The following is a 24,324-nucleotide window of genomic DNA, read 5'->3' as shown; positions in this document are numbered from 1 at the left end:
GTCACCTGGGCCAGTAGTTACCGCAGTTGCCTCATTTCTGGGACTAGGATTCAAGTCACTGCCAGGGCTCCATACGTGGGGAGTTTGCAAGTCAGTTACCAAATTGCCCGTAGGTGTGAGTGTGCCCTACAATGAGTTTGTGCCCCATCCTGACCCCCCTAACCCCCAGACCCTGAATAGGACAAGCAGTTGCAGAAGAGATGGATGTATGCAGTCAATGACCATGAGACTCTGACCAACAACTGTTCCATAGGATGGTTACTTTATTAAAACAAAATGACATGCAACTCCAACCAAACAGAAGCTGCATAAAACTTGTGAAGTTGCACATTACATATGAGCTAGGAGTCCATGGGGGGGAATCTATGTACATCAAAGCCCCCCACGGCTGCTCAAGCTCAGAGGCCTCACAGCTTACCCTCACCCTCCCTCTTGACTTTGAGGAACTCCGCCATGTTGGAGAAGTATTTCTGGTTGGCCTCAGCCACCTTCTTCTCTGCCGCTTGGGGATTGACGATCTCCAGTCCCTAGTGGAAGAGAAAAGATTTATAGACTCTCAGAGTAATCCAGTCTGTATAAGGGGGACCATCATTCTGTATTGTTAGTGGGGTTATGATAAGCACTGCTCCACCTGCAGGGGGGTGAAGGCCACGCTGGAGCTGGTCCCGGAGGAGCGATCTCTGACGGTGGACTTGCCCCCGTACACCATGCTCTGTTTCTGTAAAGTCCTCTGTAGGAAGAGATACAGCGTTCACACGTGACCGATGCACACAGATTCTCAACAATATCAAAGCATATAATTACATATCAACAGCATCATGGAAGCAGGAAGATCAGCTGGCCCAATCACAGCCAAGCAGCGTATGAGTGACCCATGGCAAATGCACGAGGGTGACGGAAGATGGTTTCACACCACGGTACCTGCAGAGACTTCGATATCCTGGCCTTGGTGGCCTCGTTAACCTGAGCCTGCCGGACACGTCCGCTCCCCGACTTGCCGAGCTGCCCGAGGCTGAAGCCCAGATCCTCCTGGTAGGCGTCATCCTCGATCTATCAGGACGGCAGGGGTGAATGCAGCATGAATCTAACAACCTACTAAGTCAGCATCTACATACTGTCTGTTGGAAAATTAATCTGAAAAGTAATTCTTTCAGAAAGAACTGGATACCAATTAACACCACATGTGAACTCTGCATGAAAACCTGCCATGTTTCTACATACAGCAGGAGAAGCCCCCCCCAATGATTCAGCCTTTATGAGTGTGAGGTACACAGGGACGGGCAGGCAAAGCCACCAACCTCGGCGAAGGTCATCCTGTTGGCGTTTTTCCTGATCTCTGTCAGTCCCAGACGCTCCTTCATTTTACGGTACCTGACAGCAAGCGGTGAGCAGAGGATGACAGACGGACATTAAACCATGAACCTTACAAACGGAGCAAAATCGGGGACGCACACATACCTCCTCCCCCCTCGCTTCTTCCGCTGTCCATCCAGGGGGGCGGGCAGGGGCTTCACCTGCTTCACAGGGGGCGGCTCCTGCCATTTGTCGAACTTCCTCTCAATCTCCTCCTTCAGTTCACAGCCAACCTGAGAAAAACCAGCAAAAAAAAAAAAAAAGAGCCCCACCCACCCACAGCAAAGTGTGAGCCAGCTTCAGGCTCCCTTCACTACAACAGTACATATGCAACAGAAAGACGTCTTGAGAATTATTGCATAAGCAGACTGGAAGCCTGTATCATGAAGTGAGATGTTAGCTAGATAAGTTATCGGATTTAAGGTATTCCAGCTTAACTGGACTGTCTTTGTTCACTGACATTTAGCCCAGACTACCTTAAATCCTACAAGTTAGCTTGCCAACCTAATAATCAGGGCCCATGATACACACCTTAGTTCCACTGTATATGACTGGGCTAGCACCACTCTAAAGGCCTAAACCACTTCGAAGCTTGGAAAGTCCCCCCTCCCCCCCAAATCACCCACTAAACCCACCTACCTTGCCATCAGGGCTCTCGTGAAAGCCGTCCACTCTCGCAGCCAGGGTGCACTTGGCTGACACTAGTCGGGCCGCCTTCCTGCGCAGGTCCTGTGGATGTTTACACGCACTAGCTGTCATCTCGCGTCACAGAACAGCGGCTGGGGGTCCAAATGGAGCTCGGCAGGCCAGGAACACTCAGATACAAAACCAGCCTGCGGACTGCCACATACTCACAGGGGGCAGGGACTGCACCACATCGCAGTGGTAGATGTAGCCGGTGTGCGGGAGCAGGGAGGTGCTACTGAACCCGGACAGGGTCTTACGCTGAGCGCCCAGTAGCATCAGGTTACATGCTGGCATCTTGGACAGGTTGGTGAGGCCTCCGGCAATGCCTGGGTGCAGAGAGTCAGGCTGCGTGACACTTGGACTTCGGGAGAGATATCTCCAATCATTCAGCCCTTCGGCTCACTCACCCATGATCTTGGCCGCGGTGGAAGCTCCGACGATGATGGAAAGATTGGGTGCAATAAAAGACATCCTGGACTCCACATATTCATAGATCGTGTGCTTCGATTGGTTTAATTCCAGAGCCATGTCACAAGCCTCCTCCAATCGCTGAAGCTCATCATCACCCAGTAATGACCTATTGCAGATTAACGAGGGTTAGCTTTTAAAATGCTGTTTTATGGATTTAAATTAAGGCACAAAATGAAACCTCTGGCCTCTACAAGTCTGCGTGGTATCAGGTCTCACCCCTGGGTTGTTGAAGCAGTCACACTGACAACCATTATGGTGGCATTAGTTAGAATCTGCTGGAGAGTCTCATTGTTCTTGCATTTATCCAAGTTGTTACCCAGTTCCTAAGAAAGAGTCAAAGGCAGAGACTTGCATTATTCAATTCACTTTCTTATGCACACAAAGGTTTTTTTCTTTATTTTTATTTACACAAACCAGTCATACAGTCCCTTACGAATACAAATTGTACTGAAAGCGTTTTCTAAAATTACTTCAAAAAACACACACACCAAAAAAAAAAAAAAAAAAAAAAAAACACAACAGCAACAATATTTACCTTGACAGTCCGGATATAATCCAGAGAGTTTGGTACCAAGGATTCAAGCTCAGGGAATCTTTTTGAATATTTGTCTCGGATAAACTTGTGGATGATGTCTGTAGCAAAAGGCAGCATGATGAATCACACAAGAATCGTGCAACATCCAAGGAACCAAAGGCAGACGTCTAAAGCAAGGTACTCACATGACTCACATAAAGCACGCCCCAACATCATTTATACAGTGATACTGCTTAGCTAGTGCTTGTCACTATCTGTCACTGTGTTTGTAGATCACAAGGCAAAAGCCAGGGGACACTGAGCATGGGACGCCAGCCATTTAGGAGGGGGCATACAGGCACAATCACACACTAGGGCAGGGGTGTCAGACTCCAGTCCTGTGGTTGAACAGGGAAAGAACTAACACAGGGCTCCGGCCCTTCAAGAATGGAGTTTGAAACCCCTGCACTAGGGGAAATTTGGCGAAACCATTTCATCTAGTGGCATGTTTTTGGACTGCAGGGAAACGCAAACTCAACATATGCAGAGGATGAGGTGGGATTCAAACCCACAACTCTGTAGATGTATGGCAGCAGAAGTAATGGAACTGCTTTGTTAGGCGAGGCATTTGTTATGTGATGTAATCACTACACTTAAATTTACTTACAAAAAAGGTTAAAATCAATGCAAACTTTTGTGCTGAAAATGACAGAAACCTGGAATGTACATTTTTTTGTAAATATATACACACGCACATTTTTGCACTTACTGAGCTCATTGTCGATTTCCACCGTCAAGTTATTGGCAGCCACAATCAATCTGTACTCTGGGTCTGCTTCTACTGGACCTGAAACTAAAAGTCACCGTGTGTTAGAGGAGCAAAAGGTTATGTAAAGATGGAAACAGACCCCACACTTAACAGGAAGCCTTTGCCACCATACTAATAGTGAAGAAAGTTACAAACATCGGAATATTACCATCTGTGTTTTTTCGCTGATTCCCTACATACTCAGAAATCTTCTCCATGATATCAGAAAACTGTATCGAGAAGGAAAAGACTATCAATGAAAGAACAGAACACAAACTGCCGTTAAGCAACAAGAAGTGGCATATTCTATAAGACTCACTGGCTTGCTGTGTCTGAGTTTTGCAATTGATGTGACTGACTCAGTTCCACTGTAGTCCAGCTCCATCTCTTCAGGTATGTCCTCCAAGCCTCCTCCCACTCCGTCCCTTTCACCTGCCTCCCCTTCACCATCCCCATCTTCATCACCTGGGTAAAGACCATCTTCACCTTCATCTCCAGCTTCCTCTAAATCTGCTAAAAGTTCATCAGCCAGAGACATCTGAAACAAAACGGAAACCAAGTATATCTGTAATATCGCCAACACCGCATATCTTCTATAACAGTAATTTGCAAAAGACACTGCAGGTAAATACGAAAATGAAGCTATTGTACAATTACTATTCAATACTTGTAAATGCATACCAGAATTTTTCAAAATACAGGCGTAATATCTATCTAAATGCTGTGCTGGTACAAAATATTTAAGCGACGAAATCATTATCACTGCACCTGAACGTAAAATTACACGAGATATAATTTAACCGAAACAGCACTCAGTTAGGCATCTATAAATATAATCCTGTCAAGTGAACAACTGTAACAAGTAAACAAAATATATACGAAGGAAGCCTGGCTTCAGGAATAATTTACTGCAGAAATACGTTTAAACTAACAATTTAGAACTTGATAAAAATGCTGGAACGACATTAATGTTCCTAAACCACAAGAATGGGACGCGCTTACCCTGCTGGTTAGACAGTGCTGTCGTTTTAAGACAGAAAAAAATCCAAACTTTCTGTATTCTGTTTTTTATACCGTCTCTACAAGATAATTAAATTGCAAAACAAAGCCAAACAGCAAACAGCGTCTGCCTAAACGTTTTCACGATGTCGCGCCGAGCAGTCGCGTGATTAATACGTCAGCCAAGGCCAAGGTTTATAGAATTAATGATCTGCGCACGCGCTTGGAAAGCCAATTAGACGTGTATCTTACGAAATTACATACAACCGTAAAGCAAGCATGTTGTTCCATTTTTAAAGACGAAGGCTTTCATTATACCTTAAAGATAAAGCCGAAATGACTGCCTTTTGGGACACAGCTCGATTCAGTTCACCTAAAAGATTCATTCAGTGGTACTTCCTATTTGCATGAAATAGATCTGAAACACTTGTGCTTCAGTATGTCAAAAAAATAACCTATTATTTAGGTTAAATAGTGCTTAGGAGTAAGCTAAATACCACCAATAAGTCATGTGAGAAAAATAATATTTATTGAATTATAGTCTAAGTCTTGGCAATATTCTACCTTACCCACTCATGTTAATTAAAAATGCAAATAGGCCTATAACACCTCATCTCATAGCTAGCAAGTTTTAAATCGTGAAAATGTTGCATCTCTAAAATCCATTTGCAGCATATGGGAGATCGCTGCACATGTAGGTTGTACACTACATCAGTAGATGTATTTCAGTTATGACAATTTCTTGCATGAGCGTGAGAGTCTGAAAGCGTGTGTGTCACGCCAGATGTGTGACAATTGGCAACCCTGGAGAAACACCCTGGAGAAACACCCTGGAGTTTCTCCACTCATTCACTCACTCAAGTCATTGAGAGAAGGAGTCTCTCATTCACAGTTCTCGTTTCTGAGGATGTGGAAGAACAAAAACAAGGAATCTGTGTAGGGAAGTGAATATGAGGGATTAGTTCCTGTAAGGGACTAGTTCCCCACAAACAAATCATTGATGAATGTCACACCATTGGTATACATCATGGTATTTTTATTATACATCACCCAGTGTTTAAACTGGGAAGAAAATTATATTAACAGGGTTGATGTACAATAAATGATAAGCTGTAGTGAAACTGAAGAAAACTAAGCTAGGATATACTTTATGACAACTGTCAGAAATAGGAGGCCAGACATCAAAAGCAAGTTTGTTCAGTGTTGCTGGATTTCACTGAAGACAGGCCAGTCATGACCAGCCATGACAGAAAGAGTGTTAGACTAAACGAGTGCAGTGTCTAACATTCTCCAAAACTTCCATAATTTTTCCAAATTGAATTTATATAATGATTTGAAACATTAACAACATACATCCCTCTGCCATTCTACTTAGCTAATACATGGTTGCAGTGTCCCTATACTATTGTAGGCTACAAAGCAGAGGATCACCCAAGACAGATGACTATAAGATGCCCACACTCACATAATCACACACTATGGGCGAATTTGGAGACTCCATTTAGCCAGACATCATGTCTTAGGATGGTGGGAGATAACTAGTGCAAATACACATTAAATATGCAAATGTGTGTGCAAACTCCACACACTGAGAACTGGGGATGGATTCAAACTCCCAGTCCTGGAGGTGTGAGGTCACCCTGCCGCCCACATAAAAATAATGAAGAAATACAGGTATTCCCAGGTCACTATTTCACATGGAAATAAAACTCTACAATAGTGAGTAGAAGACAGTACAATTTATTCGCATCCAACAAATGTTTCACAGTTTTTTCCATGTTTTTTTCCCCTTCACATTTTTTGTACAGTAGATCATGAAGCCCCTGAATTAAACAGTAGAAGTTTAAATTGGATAATCATGAAACAACTAAATGTACTCATCCAACATGGGCTGCTGACTGGATAGTAATATGTAATAATAACAAATGAATACAACTACCAATAGACATTTTTTAGTCAGAATCTTATTTTTTCCTGTTTTGAGCTACATTCCTTCCTGCAAATATAACTAAGACAAAGGTAACTAATCTTTATAAAACAAACAGCAAATAAAAAGCAACATATAAATAGAAAATACAAAGAGGAATACAGAAAGATAAAATAAGACCAAATATTCTGGCATTTAATGGGCTTGCAAAAATATTTTGCTCTATTATTTGTTGGAAAGAGAAATATACCAAGAAATATGTTCAATAGTAGGTGCATAAAGTCCCAAGTAGTTTTTTTTTTTTATAACAAATGAGTAAGAACTTCTATCATGACAATATCACAACAATACAAACATATAAATGACTAAAGAAATGTGATGCAAACTTGACGCTGTGGAACAATGTGTAAAATAAAACTGCAAAGAGAATCATGCTTCCTAAGGGTAATTAAAAAAATTAACGCAACGCAAAAATGACTTTGTATACATGTGATAAATTCACAACATTTATTAAAAATACAAATGCTGAATGATTTCACTCAAAATGCTCCACTGGGGTTCATCCCCGGGTGTACTTACACGCATTTGATTAACTTTTTTTTTTTTTAAACAATATATAACTTCAATTTAAGCCTGTACATACGAAGCAAAGTGCCTCCTGTAGGGGAGTACAGGGCAAAGACAGTTTAGAATAAAAAGGTGAGTGGCCACAGAAAAAGACTCCCACAAAATGGCAGTTATCCATTTCACATGATACTTTGTACTGAGGACAAAGCAGCAAGGTCATTTTGAGCAAATCTGGCTCGTTACAAATCTCTAGGTTGGCAAAACCTTTTTATTTCTTGACTGGAATTATGTTACCAGATGTTGACAGGAGAAAGACCTTTAGACATTGTCCAATACGTCAGTCGAGAACTCAGCTGAGGAAAAATAGAAAAACACATCAGACTAAGTGAGGATCATGGGCGGGGCTGACAGTGAAGCGGGACGACGTCATAGGATGAGCTGCTGGCACCCTGCCGTTGATTGACAGGTCAGCACTTTCTCTGGACTCCAGAGCACTCGCTCCTAACCGGGAAGCAATGCATGATGGGAGGGATGAGATTACATTTTAAATACAACTGAGATACAGATTTGGACGGAAGAATACAGGTAAGTACAGGGCAGCATTAAGCTAAAAAGTTTTTGCTGTATTAAGCTAAAATTATAACTCAAATGAATAAGTAGCATTATTATAAGGACAAGTTTTCACTTCTTATTTATCTGCGTTCTGAGTTAAAAATAAACTCAGACTCTTTTGAAACACAAGAATGAACATTTAGAATCAAGCTAAAAATAAATGGGTCAAAGATTCACATTATTCCCAGCAGTAGCTTTGAACTCACTTTTAAATCACTCTTGCTTTTGTTTAACTTAACTGTTATGATTTTCTTTGCCTACCCATTGGAAAACTAGTTCTGAATTAATTTGGCAAACTCAGACAAATGCAAGGACTATGTAAGTCTGCAGATAGCTTGTGAGAATATATATATAACTAAATTGCATAAGAGAAAATGTGCTACTTACTGTACTGCTATCTGTACTGCTTACCTGACACCTCAGAGTTCTGGGCACCACCTGACACATGAGACATTGAAGGACTGTTGAACTCAGAGCCTGTGCTCAGCTCATTGGTTGGAGTTTCCTGTCATAATAACAGAACAAGACAGTCTGAACTGTTATGCAAGCAATTAATTTCAGAACAGACTGAACAATGCATAATCAAGACCATCCACGGCAAACAGTCTGGCACTGTGTGAATTTTAATCAGATGGTGCAAAATAGCAACCTGATCAAACAGATAGACGGTGACATCATCGAAAAAGGAAACGTTTCTTGCTCGCTCTCTCTCTTTATCCACTGGTTCTCGTGGTGACTTCAGCAAGCTCCTCAAGCCCGCTCTCCGGTCAACATCTGTCTCTGTGACGACAATCACCCTCCCGGCCTCATCTGGGTCCTCCTCCTCCTCATCATCAGGGTCACTTCCAGTTGATGCACCCCGTCTCCGCCCACTTTTCTCTCTGCTCATTCCCGTTTCCCAAAATCCCACCCTGTTTGTGGGGAGGGGCAGTGAGAGCGCAAGGGGGGGCAGGGAGAGAGATAGGCGAGCCAGTTTGGCTGGGGAGGAAGGTGAAAGATAAAGTGAAAATTTTTCGTATCACCTTTTTTTTTTTTTTTTAAAAGAAAAACTATTAGATAATTTTTTTTTATTGTAAGGTCACTAAGGACATTACAAACACACTGTGTTGTAAGATTTTTCCATCCCTAGCATTCAAAATGTGGAACAATTAAAACTGTAACAAAGGAATATAACTGTAAGAGTCCATTAGAAAACACAGGGACAGCTCACCCTAGCAGTCCTGTGTAGGTGCAAACTAATAATTAAAAATCAATAAGTCAATAAATTTGGTGTTTGATCCATTAACTTAGTTTACATATGGACAAACTAGTATCTAGCTTTAAGGTGCTCTTAGAGGGAAAAAAAACCTGCAGATCATAAAACTATTACCTATTGAGCATCTAGATATATACATAAAGTCAGTTTCAATGTATGTGCCTTGAAGGTACCTTTCATTGCTTGATTTGACACAGCCAAAGGTGGTGTGACCTCCTGCCCAATCACAGTGAATGACCCACTGGTGGCCACTGATGAATCGGTCAAGATCCCAGGCTGGCCTGATAGTTGGGGCTTACTATTGCTAAGAAAAATATTATTAAATATTATTATGTATTAAATCTTAAATATTAAAATGTATAATTGAAAAAGTGCACAAGTCTGTTTCTGTATTTACTTGTATTTCTGTGAATGCAATAGAACAGTTAATAACAGGGATAAATGCAAGAATTCAAACAACCTATTCAAATTATTTGCTCATGTTCCAACTAGATCTGATGCAGAACAACAAGGTGAACAAACTTTTGCAACACAAGCTGTCACACTGAACACCATAAATCCAAACATCTTACTGGTCACCATCTTCGCTGTCTTTTTCTCTCATTTTGGTGTCAGTTTCATCTCTGGGTTCCCCCCAGGGACGAAGAATGACGGCCTCACTCACTGTTGGTCCACATAATATGTTTCTTTTGACATTCTCGCTGAGGGAGAACTGCAGCCTCTCCTCACACACCTAAAGCATATGGAAATGGAAAGCAGATGGGGGGGCAGGGTTACTATTTTTCCCCTGTCAAGAGGCACATATGGCAAAACACGCTAACATGTTGGACTGCCATGATGCTATTCATGCAACAATATATCATTTCATATGAATGTTCCATGTAACTATATCCAAGGAATTCAGAGGATATTTTACTGAACATTGTGTTTAATATTGTAATCAACAAAATGTAATGATTTATACCTGCATCATTAAACCATTCTTTGTTGGCATCTTTGACAATTGACTTGGTCCCTTGGTATTTTCGACTGCGATACTTGGTGAAACCAGTGATGAACCTACTGGATTACATTTCTTATGTCCAAAAGAAGACTCAGACATAGACAGAGAATCTGAAACAATCTGGTTTGATTCAGGTTGATACAAACTGGACCTTAGAGATTGCTCAGGCCTTTCTGATGTAGGCGTTAAACTTTCAGTGTCTACATCAACTTCTCTTCTTAGTTTCAAGCGGTCTTCTTCTTTTAAAGAATTAATCATCTTTTCGTCATCATCTTTGTCAACAAAATCCTTGGATTTTTTCTCTGGAGTCTTTTTGAGGGACTCCAACAGTTCTAAGTTCCCCAGGAAGAGGTCACCAAGGCTTTCTTCATCACCTGATATACAACAAAGCTGCTCCAGTTTCTCAAAGTCTTCCAAAGGCTCTTCATCCAAGTTTTTCCACTCGGAGATCAATAACTCAGGGATTGAACTGAGTGAGCACTGGGAAAACGCTTGGGGGGAGATCTTTGGGGATGGAGAAATTTTGCTATTTTGATCCGTACTGCAGAATGGGAGGGAGAAAATCTCAGGTAATGTAGGTTGAGGGCCTTGGTCTAAATGCTTTGTTGAGGGCTCCAGATGTGTAGATATTCCTTTGAAAGAACTGGAAGTGGACTGCTGAGGAGGTGTACACCCTTCAGAGTTCAGACCTGAAGTATGGCTGAGATTCATGTCAGACTGGTAGTCTGTTGGCATACTTGTGCTTGTCACTAATTTGTCAACCAGAACTGAATTGCTTGAATTTTGGTCTACATTTTGAACAGTTAACTGGTTTGATTGATTAGTAGCAGTTTCTTCAGACATTCTGGAATACTGTTTTTTTGCAGCACTGGAAAAATCAACACTAGAGCTAAAAGGCTGTGGATCCTTCTCATCATCTATGGTACATTCCATACTCATGGATTTTTTGTTCTCTGTTTGGTTTTCTGGTACAGTTGTTGACTGGGAAGTCATTTCAGTTTGCGGGCGAGGAGTCTCTGTCAGATTCTGGATGATCATGCAATCAGGAACAGAAATTTTATCTAACATCTGGGACATATTCTTTTGCAGCTTAGCCTGGGATTCTGTTATGCTTGCTGGAAAGTCTGACTGATTGCTGGCCAAGGAGGATCCTAGCTCCAGACTTTGTGGATAACTCGGATGGTGAACCTTTGGAGTTTTGCTGTCACCAAACTTTACAGTGGATTTGTCCTCTACAGACTTCACAGGCAACAAATCCTGTAAAATGAGGCCTGGAGCACTTTTGTCCGTTTTAAGACCATTATCTCCCAAATGTGAGACATTTTGCTGAAGTAAACTCCCAGTAAGAATGGATGAGCTTGTTTCTGGCATATGGAGAAGTTGATCTTCCAAGTCCAAAAGTTTATCTTTACTACACATATCCAGTGCATTTTCTCTTGTCATTACAGCCTCACAGTTCTTGCTGGCATCTTCTGTTTGATCTCTGTTTACTTGGTAATGAGTTATTTGAGAGCATTGCCTGTTTTTTGTTTCTTTGTGAGTCATGAATGAATCAGGAAGTCCAAGACTATTCTGTAACCCAACAGTGTCTACGTCTTGCTTTTTTTCTTTAACCAGTAAACAGGTGTTGAAGTTAAAATTCTCTTCTGTAAGGTCCAACCCCTGATTCTTTTGTAAGGATGAGTTCACGCCGGTATTTCCTGCTTCCAAATCGCTGTTTATATCCATATGTATACTACAGTCTCTCTTCAGGTCTAGCAGTATCTCTTGTTCTGGGTTTTCCAGATTTTCCACTTCTAAAATAAGACATTCATCTGTGATATCCTGCTGTGCAGAATTTATTTCTGGATTTTCAAAATTTTCTTCTTGCTGTATATCTACTATTGAGTTACCAGGTTGTTTTTGACCTGTTAGGACCTCAGCATTTTTTTTAGGTAGGCACTGAATTTGTGAGTCCCTCCAGCCTTGCCGCTCATCTTTGACTGCTTCCTCATTCTCCAGACTGGCAGGGTGAGGCTCACTCTTCGCAAACTGATCGTTCTTCTCTACCTCCCAGAAACTATGTCCTCTAATTTCTTTATTTCTGCTAACCCAAGCCTCCTTGCTAACCCCTGGAAGGAGCTCACTGCCTAATTCAGCCTCTGAGTTTTGAGTCTCTGCTAAGGCCCACTGGTCATTTTCCACTGGCCATAGATGTAGGTTTCCTTGTTGGAATCGATAGCAATCCAACTCCCCCGTAACAGTCACTCCGCTGCTCTCTTCATGATCCTCCATGGCATCCCACAGTTCCTTGGTTTTTAGATCCAACCCCTTAGACTCTGTATTAACATCTCTAAGGAAATAGATGCTTTCCGGAACCCTGTTTGCTGGTTCTTTCAGCCCTGTATCACCCTGTCTGTTATCTCTCAGGTTTTCCTTAGCGGTGAAGATCAGTTCCCCAACTGCTAACTGTTTTTCAGTATCTGATTTTGCTTTTGCTCTTTCATCATCACTATCTTCAGAGTAACAAAGATTCCGCAGGCCAAGCTCATTGGCATCTGTGTGCCCAATTTCTAACTCACAGTTTAGTCTTCCTGGGGGTTCAACACTTCCCTCTTCCCAGTAACACTGAGTCAAATGTGCATTTGTTTTGTCTGTATACTCCCTATAGCCGGAGTCTAGCACTTGGTCCTTTGGTACTATGGCATTAGTAGGAACACTGTAGAACTTACTTAATCTAGACTCTCCATCAACAGTATATTCGGTCAATGAATCCTTCTTGTTTGTTTTCTCTCCAAATTTCAAATATGAGTCAGAATCTAGGGCATCCTGTTTTGATTTTGGCTCATTTCCCCACATCTGTGGGTACAAATGAGCATCACTGCTTTCTTTTAAACTCTCCCTTTCAGCAATTGTATCAGATACTGATATAAAATCTTCATTTACTGGAGCTTTAGAGCTTATCTCCTTAGTGTCTCCATGAGAAACTGGATCAGGTCCATCTCCGCATGGGAAAGTTTTCAGTGATTCACTGTCTAATGTTGAGAAGAATTTAGCTATAAATTCAACATTTTCTTCACTAGCACACGCTTTAGATGGTGATGCATGACAATTAAGTACTCCCAGGTCACTCGTCTTTGTCCAGCTTGGTTTGTCACTTATTTCCTCTGTAAAATTAATGTCAAGACCCGTAAATTCCTTTAGACGAGATCTATTACTGCCATCATGGGCACATTCCTTCTGTTCAGCACTTTCTGAAATCGCCATTATCTGCACCAAGCTACTTTGTTCCTCCTTCTGCATCTCTCTCTCCATCCCAGTCTTTTGATTATAAATTCTATCCGCCTCCCTCTCAGTTTCACTCAGCTCAGCTTTAGAGCCGTTCCGCCATGGTTCGACTTCCTCTTCTGCCTCCGTCTTCTCTTCTATATCCATCAGTGTTCCCCTGTCTCCACCTCTACTACTGCCAGGTCGCGACAGAATAATCCCATCTCCACCCCTTCTACCCACACCTTCTGCTTCCCAGTCACTGTCAGAGAAATAAGCAGAGTCCCTGTGAGGAGTCTCAGTTCCCAGTGCTCTCCAGCCTCCAGCGCCTCCCCCACCCCAAGGATCACTTGGTGTCAGGCAATCCAAAGAGCTTGATGTCAACGGTGACATGGCAGAATCTGTCGGAGTATTTACAGAAACAGAGGGGTCAGACATTGGGTCCCAGACTAAGGGCAAAGAAGCCACATGTGGCAATGAACGATGATGCTCACTCATGATCTCACATTCTGCTTCTGGACAACTGCTATCAACTGATACACAGACAGCATTTCCTTTTTGTGAGACAGGTTTCAAATTGTCCAGTATATTTGTGCCTACTGAGAACACATCCACAGTTCTACCCAAATCTGATTCATTTGAGTCTCGTGAAAGAAACTTTGCTTCATTTAAAATGTCAGGATCATTTGATTTCAAGCTGGTAATTGAAGTGTCCACATTGAATGGGGAATTGTGACTTTTTACTGTCTGTTTGCAATTACTTAGATGCAGCTGTAGTGTATCTGTTAGGCTGTGCAAAATATTGTCTTCCACTCTTAGAGTTTGCTTGTGAAGTCCAGTTATGCACATCTCAATTTGATCTCCACCACTCTCCTTTTCTGCAGTCTCTGATGTGGCAAGACAGTGATTGGAATCCTCAATGTTTACAAGCTCTGCATTTGTGGAATCTTCACAGAGTTTTTGTTGAGACTTGACTGATTCTGATTCTCCCAGAAAGTCCACTATCTGCTGAGATTTTAATTTTTGCCCTAAGGTGGAAGAACTATCAGGAGAGTCTACAGATACTTCCTGTACTTGGTCAGTTTGTCTGAATTTCACCTTGGCATTTGTTTCGTTCTCTTCTGACCTTGAAGAGCTGGTTTTGCCATGTGCTAAATATTCTTTCATTCCAGGAGTCATCTGTTCAAGCAGAAGGCCATTCTTTGGCATTATTTCTGAGAAGACAAAACCGTCAGTTTGAGCACGAGAATCAGAATTGCATGGTGATTGAGTTTTATGGTGAGATACTAAGTTGGACATGCCAGCAACTTGTGAAATCCCAGAAGGAAAAATGCTGGCAGTTCCTCCAGGGCTGCAACTTCTTTGTTCTAGTTGTTGGGTTTCTGCTGTCACTTTGTCAGATCCTATTTGCAGTACTGGGATTTCAGGCCGTATTGTAACTTTAATCTCAGGCCTCTTTGAACGCTTTGTCACTTGTGCATAAATAGCTTCAGTTGCATTTGCAGAGCGCTGATCTGCAGCACTTGCTGGTTTTTCTGACTGATAAATGATGGTCTGTGATGAACCAGGAACTATACATATTGATTCATATTCGGGTGAAAGAGGATCGCAGGTTTCTGGAGAAAAGTCTTTTTCCGCAGAAGCACATACTGATCCATCTTTTTTTGTCATAATCTCTGTCAAAAATGTCTCAGCTGACTGAATGACCCCCAGAACAGCTTCTCTGTTCATTTCCTTGATATGGGGCTCAGAGACTTCTCTGTCTGGGTTTGTTTCCGAGATCAAGGAACAAGACCTTTTCATCTCTCTGGGGAAAGCTTCGTCTACTTCTGTATAGGTAGGAAGATTAGAAGAATGTCTGGCAGAGCAGAATTTTGAATCCCAGTCAGGCTGCACATACTGGTATGAGTCTGCTTCCACAGCTGTGCTTCTATCTGTATCAATCTTCCCTGTGTCAATTTCAGTAAGGAATAATTCCCTTTGAATGGATCCCTTTCTGACAACATAATCTTTGCCCATTTGTGTCTCTTCGGGACACTTAATTTGTCCCACAGAGGCCGACTCTGTCATCAGTGAATGGGAGTGACGTGTCCCTTCTGCAGGTAGGACGAAATCATCTGCTGCATCACCCTCTGGCTGAAGTTCACTCTTTAGTCCACCTTCCAAGTCCCATGAACCCTCCTCCAATTTTCCATCTTTAGATTCATTAACATTGGAGATCTCAGTCAGAAACAAGTGCATTGGGGACTTTTTGGTTGTGGATGCTACCTCCTTCTGCAGCTCTGCATCTTCCTTCCAGATAGCCGGGAGAATGGTGTCAAGGCGTGACTGTGTTCTTCTCATTCCTCTAGAAAAGAGTTCTTTGGTGGCAGGATCCGTGTCATCTGACAGTCTTAAATGCTGAATAGAGGTTCCACAATGCAACTTGTTGGGGGAAGAAAATGGAGAATCATCCTCATCTGAGTACACAGGGCTAGAGGAGCCTTCACTCTCAATTTCTGGAATCATGGACTGAGAGCGTGTGATTTTAGGATAAAATGAGTCTTGGTAAAGGGTTTCTTTGTCTGTTGATTGAGGATACGAGTCTTCCTTGGAATTACCCAGTGACTGTGAGCGCCTCAAGAAGGGTCTTCTGTCAGGGAAATCACAGGGTACTGGGTCTTGTCGTGAGTCATTTGAGGCTTTGTTTATTTGGCAGAAATAAGTTTCTCCAGGAACTTCTGGATAGTTCTTGCAAAGACCTCTTGGAGCTGTGTAATGAGGTGGGAGGGGGGGAGGCTGAGAATGAGGTGGTGGACGCATGGGACCAGAGGAAGTTGGTATGGAAGGAGAAAGGGAGGGGGAAGGTGGGAGAGCTTCGTGGAGCCGATGGAATCCTAGGTGATCAAAGTTTGTTTTTGAAGAAGAGCTTGTTCCCATCAGTGATGGTTCAGCAATAATTTCTGTCTTTCCAGTAGGAAAGGAACTAGAAAAGTGGGCTGATCCATATACTCTGTGGTATCCAAGGGGAGGTGCTGGAAGTGGGCGTGTCTGAAGGTGATTGGCAGATGAAGTTGATACAGAACGAGGTTTGTTGAGAAGAGAAGAAGCTGGAACTCCCAGAGATCTGGAGAATGTTTCTTTTGCATCTGCTTCTGGTTCATCCTCTCTATTCCCAACGTCCACAACAGCAAAGTCTGTAACCCTACTACAACCCTCTCTACTGAGCTCCACCAGACCGGTGTTGGGCAGCAGAACTTTAACCTCACTTGATCTCACAGTCTGAATAAGTGTTTCCCCTCTGCGGAAGTCATCTTCTGGGTTAAATGCCTCTTTCACTTTTCCTGTGGTGCTACTTCGAATTTCCACAAGTTCCAGATCCCCAGGACACATAGAGTCTGATCTCAAGACATGGCCTTTTGAAGCAGGTAGGGAATGTGCCTTTCCTTTAAGAGTGGGGGATTTGTCCTGCGGAGTATGTTCCTCCAAGCGAATGTAGTACTCGCTGGCTAAAGAAGGACTGCGAGCGCTGATCACGGGGACCACAGTGGGAGTGTCCAGGGAATGTCTGTGTGTAGCATTAGCAGTTTGCATGTGTTGCGGAGGTGGGAGGGCTTTGTATCCTCGCCTTCCATGCGCCTTCTCCCAGAAATACTCAAAGTTTAATCCCTTACTTGTCTCTGTGACTGTGAGTATGTCATCCAGTTCAGAAGTAGATGGAGTAATCGTGTTTCCCACAGGGTCTAACAGCGGAAATGAGTTGCCATTTGCGCCTCTACAGCACTCCTCCTCTCTTTCTCTCTGTCGCTCGTTTGCCGCTGCCTGGAATGCCGGCGGACGAAGGGAGTCCCAGCGCCTCTCAAAGGATTCTTCACTCTCTCCGTTCCATCCCCTCCCCCCATGTTCCTCGTCCTCCTCTTCATCTTCGTCTTCTCCCACACCCCTGCGAGTCATCCCTCTTTCTGCTGCAAGCAGGGACGAAAGGAGAAGGAAGATGTCTGCCACCGAGGGGCGCTGTGATGGGGGAAGCCAGCAGGACTGCATGACCTCATACCTGGATAAGGAAATGAAAATATGATAAGGTAAGAAGAGAGTAAAGGCACGGGTGATAAATACAATGAAGCAAATGTAGGAAGAAACTGATTCACAGACGAGACACACCAGTAATCGGCGTGAGAGAGTTTCAGCCGCGGCTGAGCCAAGGTGATCTTCTTCTCCCGGATCACAAATGTCAGCACTTCCTCATCACTCAGGTGTCTGTGAGGCTGGGAGCCAAATTCAAACAGCTCCCAAATCACTACTCCAAGTGACCTGTATAAACAGAGCGGCAGAATGAAAGAGACAGAGAGTGGCTGAGAGCAGGACCTCTGCTGGGTGTCATCTCTTCTAACCATAACATCTGCTGATGCTACACTGAAAACGGCTATTAGCACAGGATACGTGATGACAGAGAGCAAGAGACTGGGCAGGAAAGCAAAGCTGAAGATAAAGAGTGACACCAGCCCACTCCTAGGGTAGGGTGAAAGTAGGGTAGGGTGAAAGTGGGTGAGAGGGCTCAGACTCTAGAGGGTTAAGTGATCAGAATCAAGAGTATTTAGGCTAAAATTGCTAAGGTGCAGATATACATACATACCAGTCAAACGTTTTTGCACACACTTAGATTTTCTACATTTTACTCACTTAACATTTACTAAAAGTACAATCAAAATTCTTTGCTAAAATTCTTTTGAGTACCTTTATTAGCAAGAAAATGTCATATCTTTGACAAGTAACCCCCTCTAGCAGTTATAACAGTAGAGAAAATTTGAGGCATTCTTTCTACAAGGGACATTAAATACTGCTGTTTCATTCCATGCATTTAAAGTTAAAGGACAACCTAGAACCAGTTAACAGGATGTCAGACATGCACTTACATACTCTTTCCACGTTATAATCAAATAAAACAAGTTTCCTTTATATTTTCATTTATATTTGCTCACTCAATTTTCCAGTGCTTAACAAGAATAAAAAATCTGCAGTTTATGAAATAAATTGAAAAGTGGTATAAACCTGTGTAGTGCAAAAACTTTTGACTGGTAGTGTATATTTATGTATGTATGTATTTATGCATAAAATGTCATTATTCAATAAGATAATGTCCTCACCACACATTGCTGGTTTTAGTCTGGTCAGTAACGATTAGCCCTCCCCGAAATTCTAACAGCTCAGGAGCAATCCAACGTAACGGAATCCACAGCTTGTCCGGTGTTAAGTAGTAATCCTCCTAAAAACATGGCATTGAGAAAGAAGATGCAGACAAATGTGTTTGAGCATTTCAGCACATATATACGGTAAGAGCAGCTACTGGGAACTGAAGGGCAGATCGATAATCACGAATCACACATTCGTCGTACCTTATAATGGTTATGAGACAGACCATAGTCTCCAATCCTGACAGTCAGGTCTGAAGTTAGAAGACAGTTCCTCAGAGCTAAATCACTGCAGGGTATGGGGGAACACCTCAGTTAAACTTATCCTCATACCAGTCATCCACCACGGCTTACCACCAGAGAGGATGGGATACTAAGCCAACATTTTCTTGCAGAAACATACCTGTGAATGTAGTTGTTTTCATGAAGGTGCAACAGACCAGATGTGATTTCAAATGCCATCCGCTGAAGAGTCAGCAGGTCCCTTGTCAGAAGGTCAGGAGTCATGCCATCTGACTTCCTCTGAGCTCGTAAATATCTCTTTAAATCACCCTAAAACAAACCAAAGAGAAACAGACACCTTTATCGCCATCCATGTGTAGGTGCTAAATCCTAAAACAAGTGTGTAAACAAATGGTACGTCTTTTTTTGTTTTGTTTGCTGACCATACACCATAGAGCGTACTGTACAGTTGGGTCCTTACCAACTGACAGAACTCCATGACCAGCAGGAAGGGGATGGTCTCGCTGCATTGGCCCAGACACTGGAGAACGTTGGGATGCTGGAGGCTTCTGTGGGGAAAAAGAGACCCACGGCCCACAGCACTGAACTGCATAGCTCAGCGAAGGCAGCCGACTCGGGGAGGGGGGCAGGGGGCTTGCCAGACACTGCAAGTGTAATTATAATTTTAGGCGTGCAGAGTAAATAGGTCAGCAGCACTGCTGTCAAGAAGCGGAGCCTCCCTCTTTCAGCATCGCTAAGGGTTTACACAGGCAAAATGTCATGTTAAGACAGCTTCGCAGTGAGCATATCTGAACATCAACAAAACCGCGCTTAAAAGCCATGCCGGCCCAGCAAATCTGAGATTCAGCTCAATGTGTTCCCCATATATATTCCACAGACAGGTGTGAGTGAGTTGCGTCGACTTTACCTGTATGGCTCTGATTCAGCCAGGAACTTCCTCTGCTCCAGTGGGCTGGCGCTGACTCTCAGCTCCTTCACGACAGCTTGGGAGGAGCTGCAGTCACACAGGACCTCGGCCAGGATCACCTTAGACAAATCATCAAGGAATGAAGTCTCCAGAACTAATAATTCTGATTAACAAACGAAGCAAAACTTTGCTAAATGGACCAGAACATTTTTCGATCAGCCATGGCGTGTTATGCATGTTTTTGGCACTGCACGCAAATTTTGTAATGGACTGGACGTCTGTCACCTTTCCAAACCAGCCACTGCCGATCTCCTGGAGATAATTGAGAGTGTGTCTTCGAAAGCGCTGGGAGTCAGAGTCTGAGGACAATGGAAAAGGGAACCGTGTCAGACCAACACTGCTGATCATACCAGTGTAACTCAGAAGGAACCAGAAGCCCCACCAGCACAAGTGACATACGTGAAGATAACGGCAACTTAATCAATAAAAGACACGGGATATGGGGTATACCTGGGCATAGAGGCCGGTCCCGCAGGGGCAGAGTGTACACCTCAGGGAGGGAGGGGCAGGAGGAGAGGCTGTCTTCAGGGGGGGGGCTAGAGGCCGCTGAGGACTCCTCACCCTCAGCATTATCAAACTCCTGCAGAAGGAAGAGGCGGGAGGAGAAGCGAGGTAAGTTTGCAACCTCAACTCCATTCCCGTCACACCATAAACGAAAGACACGCTGAAGCAGACATGCCACGTCCTCCTTCAAAGACATACACGCAGTGACACACGCCAAGCAAGACATGCACCACGTAACTTACATTGAATCCCACGCCCACGCGTTTGCAGCAAAGGCAGGCCAGGAGTAAAAGAACGAAGGAAACCAGTCCAGAGCAAGAAATCAGAATGATGACGTAGGGTGGAGGGAAGAGAGCAGCACCCCTGGACAGAGAGACTGAAAGAGAAAAAGGAAAGGCGGAAGAGTGTCAGTGTAACCCATCAGGCCAAGCAGAGAGAGATCGGGATTTCCCATCTCTCAGTTCGGGTAAACAGCAGGACAGAGGAGAGCTCAGACATTTGGAGGGAACATGTATTATCATCAAAGCGATTGCTCAGAAAACAGATGTTACAAGGGAGTTAGGATTGCAGAGGCACATGGAAGCGTAGTTTCCAAAGGGAAAACTCTATGAATCCATCTGGAAACTCACAGAGGAAAGCACCGTTTCAATAAAGAAAAGGCTGTATTTTGATAGGGAAAGGGAAGAGATCGAAATATCAAAGGTGATATTCCTTGTGAAAAACAGTTAAAAAGGTAAGGTAGAAAAAGAAGGGAAGAAGGAGAACATATTTCGGAGGAACTGCTAAGAGAAAGGGTTGGAGGTTTTATTATTATTTATACTGGGGAGGTACTAGGTGAGAAGGAAGGGGTGGGCATTTTTAATATTGTACCTCAAATTGGTCGATTTTTGTGGAGCGAACCATCTGTGAAAAAGAGAAGGGGGAGGGGTGGTGGTTATAAGACTCTATGATAAGCCTAACTGGTTACCAGTCTGCTGTCTGAAAAATCACAACCCAAAAGTATTAAGGGATCCAAGTGATTTGTTATATATTTTATTTACTTTCATTGGCATGTGTCACAGCCGCCACTGGCTTTAATTTAATATTTTTTATTGTTTAGATCAGTACTGAACGGGCAATCTTGAAACCTACCCAAAGTCTAGAGATCAGACTTGTCTTGACTTGTCAAGTGTTACGTGTTATTTATTTACTTTTATTTCAGAAGCTGTAGATGTTTCACTTGACTATTTATTTGCTGTTTTATTCTTCAGCAAAACTTGGAACATATTTTTTTCCACGATGCAAAAAGTCATCTTTTGCCCAAAATCACAGGAAGAAATTTCTTTCCGATGCTTCCTTTAATCACTTCAAAGAGCTGAATGTTTAATGAAACTAAAGATAAACTTCTTGCTTCAAGAAGGAACAAACACTTAAAACATGTAATAACTATTGAACACTTACATTGACTTGGCTGTTATTGAACAGGCAAATTAGTTTTATTGAGTGGGATAAATTAAATGAAGGCCCAGCACATTATGCACATAGAAGCAGGTAACTGAAGCCCTGTTGATGAATTGTAATGTATATTTTGATATTTACCATTGTTATCTTTTTTTTGCTTTGTTTTTTGCCTTATCTGTGAGTCATAATGTTCTTTCCTCATAATTAATGATGGAGTGGAAAACAATTTCTTATAGAAGACTGATTAATTTTCTTTCAAGCATTTCTTATATATTTGAGATATATATATCTCAAATATATATATATATATATATATATATCAAATATTCATTAAACATCAAATATATATATATATATCAAATGTGTGTGTGTGTGTGTATATATGAATTCGATTATTGAATATTAATATATTGATATATTTTGAATAACCACGAACTCAGTTATACCCAAAAACAACATTATTGTTCATACATACTAGAATGAAGCGGACCTTTTGTTAGATCTCACGTAGCTTAAAAAAAAAAAATCTTAAACCGCACCGTTGTTAGGTAAAATGCGTGTATCTTATACTCTCTTAAGGCGTAAACAAATGCCCGGTCATTAGGAGCATTCGGCTGTGAGGCGGGTTTATTATTGCTCTCTGTTAGTATGCTGCGCTGTCCCTCTCCCCGTCGCATCCTGTCCACAGACACGCGCATGAACAGGATCAGGATCATAAACACAGGCCTGTCGGAGCCCCCATCAGCCGCTAAACGAAACACTATTCAGCAATAAGAATCACGCGCACTTAAACACGGGGGATCACAATGTTCACACTTACTGATTTATATATATATATATATAAATTATTATAATCATGGCGGAAGCTAGACTGGTATATCCTTAAACGTGATGTTCCTATTTTACAACATTTGTTATATATTTTTTGTTTTCATTCATTGCCAACCCATTAACGTGATCTGATCTTCATACCTTGTCCTAGGCACATATTTAGGTTATTGCTGACGGAGGTAGCTGATGCTGTTTGGGGCTAAGGAATCGTATCATTCAGATTTTTTAAAAAGAATATATTCAAAATGTGTATCAATCGAAGATAAGCGTTTTATAAGGAAAAGCCCCTATGATGAGATTTATTCAGTATATTCAGCCATTGTTATTCTGCAATATCGTATTTGTTTACTCCTTCCCGCTATCATTGTAATTATAGCACCTAGGCAATTAATTTAAATAGGCCGCCCGTTACGAAGGCAAATATCCCCCCATCAAGGTTAGATTTGTTTCAGTCTTGAGTGTTTTATTATCTCAGTACCAGCGTAGTATTGCGATTCCTTCATTCCCATCCTCCTACCTCCATAAGGCTACCCCCCTTCTTTCTCCCCCCAAATAAACGCACTCCATCCCAGCGACACAGCTCACCTTCTCTCTGCGGGGCTCCCAGGGCTCTCTCCGGGTTGAAGTACGACATCATCCCCGCTAATACTATCACCCAGCACTGTCGTCGCATAGTCGCAGGATCCACTGCACGATCATCCGAGCGACAGTCGCGATGTCACCTATGTCGCCCTCCACTCCTTGTCTAGCCTGGGTAATGATCAAGCGTCCCCTTGTTGTTCTGTTTTTCCTGTCCCCTCCTCCGCCTGCTTTTCTTTAATCCGCAATTAAACACGCTGCGAGAGATGGTCTATTGTGTAGCCCGGACCCTCAGCGGCGGTCGGAGGGTTTACCAGGTTCTCTCATTTAACATATAAACCTGACCCAAGACGACAATCGCATTTAAAAATAAACCACCTCCGGCGGCGTTTCTTTACACCGTTTCGCTTCACCGAACATCACCGTGTATCTTTCTGCTTTACGCGAACGCTACGCAAGACGCGGCCAGGCTGCTCTTATTACGATTCTTTTCTGCGTGTCTGTCCGTCCGTCCGCCTGTCTGAGCATTTCTGTGCATGGGTCAGTGAACATGTGAAACACATTTCTACGTATGTTTTGGTAATTTATCTATGTCTTGGTACATTGGTTTATGGTACATTTCACTACACGTTGTACTTGTATAACTGTGTATGTGATACAGAATCTTGAGTCTTGTAACTTACTGTTCTGTAAATCTCACAAAATTTTACACACAGATATAGAGAGTGTAGATGAAATGTGGAAACAACTAAAACATATGCACATCAAGGACATAATAAGGAATATAATCATCGTTTAACCTTCAGAATTGCTTCAGACCTTCTTGGAATGCCGTCATCAAAGTCCTAAAATTTGTGTAGCGGGACATCAGACCATTCTTCAGGGCGAAATGCCTCCGGGTCTTTGAGGGACGAAGGCGGTGGAAATCAGCTTCACAGTCGGCACTGTGAAACATCCCATGAAGGATCTGGAGACTGGGGAGGCCATGGAAGCGGTTTCACTTCATCTTGGCGCTCATGAAACCACTCTAGATTTGGATTAGCAGTGTATATGCGGGAACATTACAAAGGGACAGTGTTTGCACAGTAGGGTGTGTCTGCTCCTGTAAAATGGCCACACATTCCATCACAGGCCATGATGGGACCTGCTG

At 42.7% G+C, this 24,324-nt stretch overlaps 2 protein-coding genes across 4 annotated transcripts; both read right to left on the bottom strand.

Moving 5' to 3' along the window:
- Window positions 1-245: 245 nt before the first annotated feature.
- On the bottom strand, window positions 246-5,024 carry prpf31 (PRP31 pre-mRNA processing factor 31 homolog (yeast)). Its single transcript, XM_023830130.2, has 14 exons — window positions 4,836-5,024; window positions 4,153-4,371; window positions 4,003-4,063; window positions 3,795-3,878; window positions 3,047-3,144; window positions 2,728-2,834; window positions 2,448-2,617; window positions 2,209-2,366; window positions 1,993-2,082; window positions 1,459-1,586; window positions 1,299-1,371; window positions 922-1,050; window positions 632-730; window positions 246-527 (listed from the first exon to the last, which is right to left on the bottom strand). The coding sequence occupies exons 2-14, from the start codon at window positions 4,369-4,371 to the stop codon at window positions 408-410; spliced, it is 1,536 nt and encodes a 511-aa protein (XP_023685898.1). The 5' UTR covers window positions 4,836-5,024; the 3' UTR covers window positions 246-407.
- A 1,532-nt stretch (window positions 5,025-6,556) lies between these two features.
- On the bottom strand, window positions 6,557-23,682 carry lmtk3 (lemur tyrosine kinase 3). 3 transcript variants are annotated; one of them, XM_023830087.2, is made up of 16 exons: window positions 23,181-23,682; window positions 21,195-21,227; window positions 20,271-20,400; window positions 20,046-20,119; window positions 19,761-19,879; window positions 19,314-19,401; window positions 19,014-19,162; window positions 18,815-18,899; window positions 18,566-18,684; window positions 17,583-17,732; window positions 10,158-17,475; window positions 9,766-9,926; window positions 9,367-9,497; window positions 8,588-8,916; window positions 8,350-8,443; window positions 6,557-7,827 (listed from the first exon to the last, which is right to left on the bottom strand). In XM_023830087.2, exons 2-16 carry the CDS (start codon window positions 21,225-21,227, stop codon window positions 7,703-7,705), a joined length of 9,105 nt encoding a protein of 3,034 aa, XP_023685855.2. In that variant the 5' UTR covers window positions 23,181-23,682; the 3' UTR covers window positions 6,557-7,702. The 3 variants fall into 3 exon arrangements, with proteins under 3 accessions (XP_023685855.2, XP_023685852.2, XP_023685853.2); XM_023830084.2 differs by lacking the exon at window positions 21,195-21,227 and adding an exon at window positions 20,567-20,700; XM_023830085.2 differs by lacking the exon at window positions 21,195-21,227 and adding an exon at window positions 20,567-20,700 and having other exon boundaries at window positions 6,557-7,679.
- Window positions 23,683-24,324: the final 642 nt, after the last annotated feature.

This window comes from Paramormyrops kingsleyae, chromosome 9 (genome assembly GCF_048594095.1).
Source record: "Paramormyrops kingsleyae isolate MSU_618 chromosome 9, PKINGS_0.4, whole genome shotgun sequence".
NCBI classification, from domain to species: domain Eukaryota; kingdom Metazoa; phylum Chordata; class Actinopteri; order Osteoglossiformes; family Mormyridae; genus Paramormyrops; species Paramormyrops kingsleyae.
Note: the sequence above shows the minus strand (reverse complement) of the source record. Positions and strands in the feature narration are given on the sequence as shown.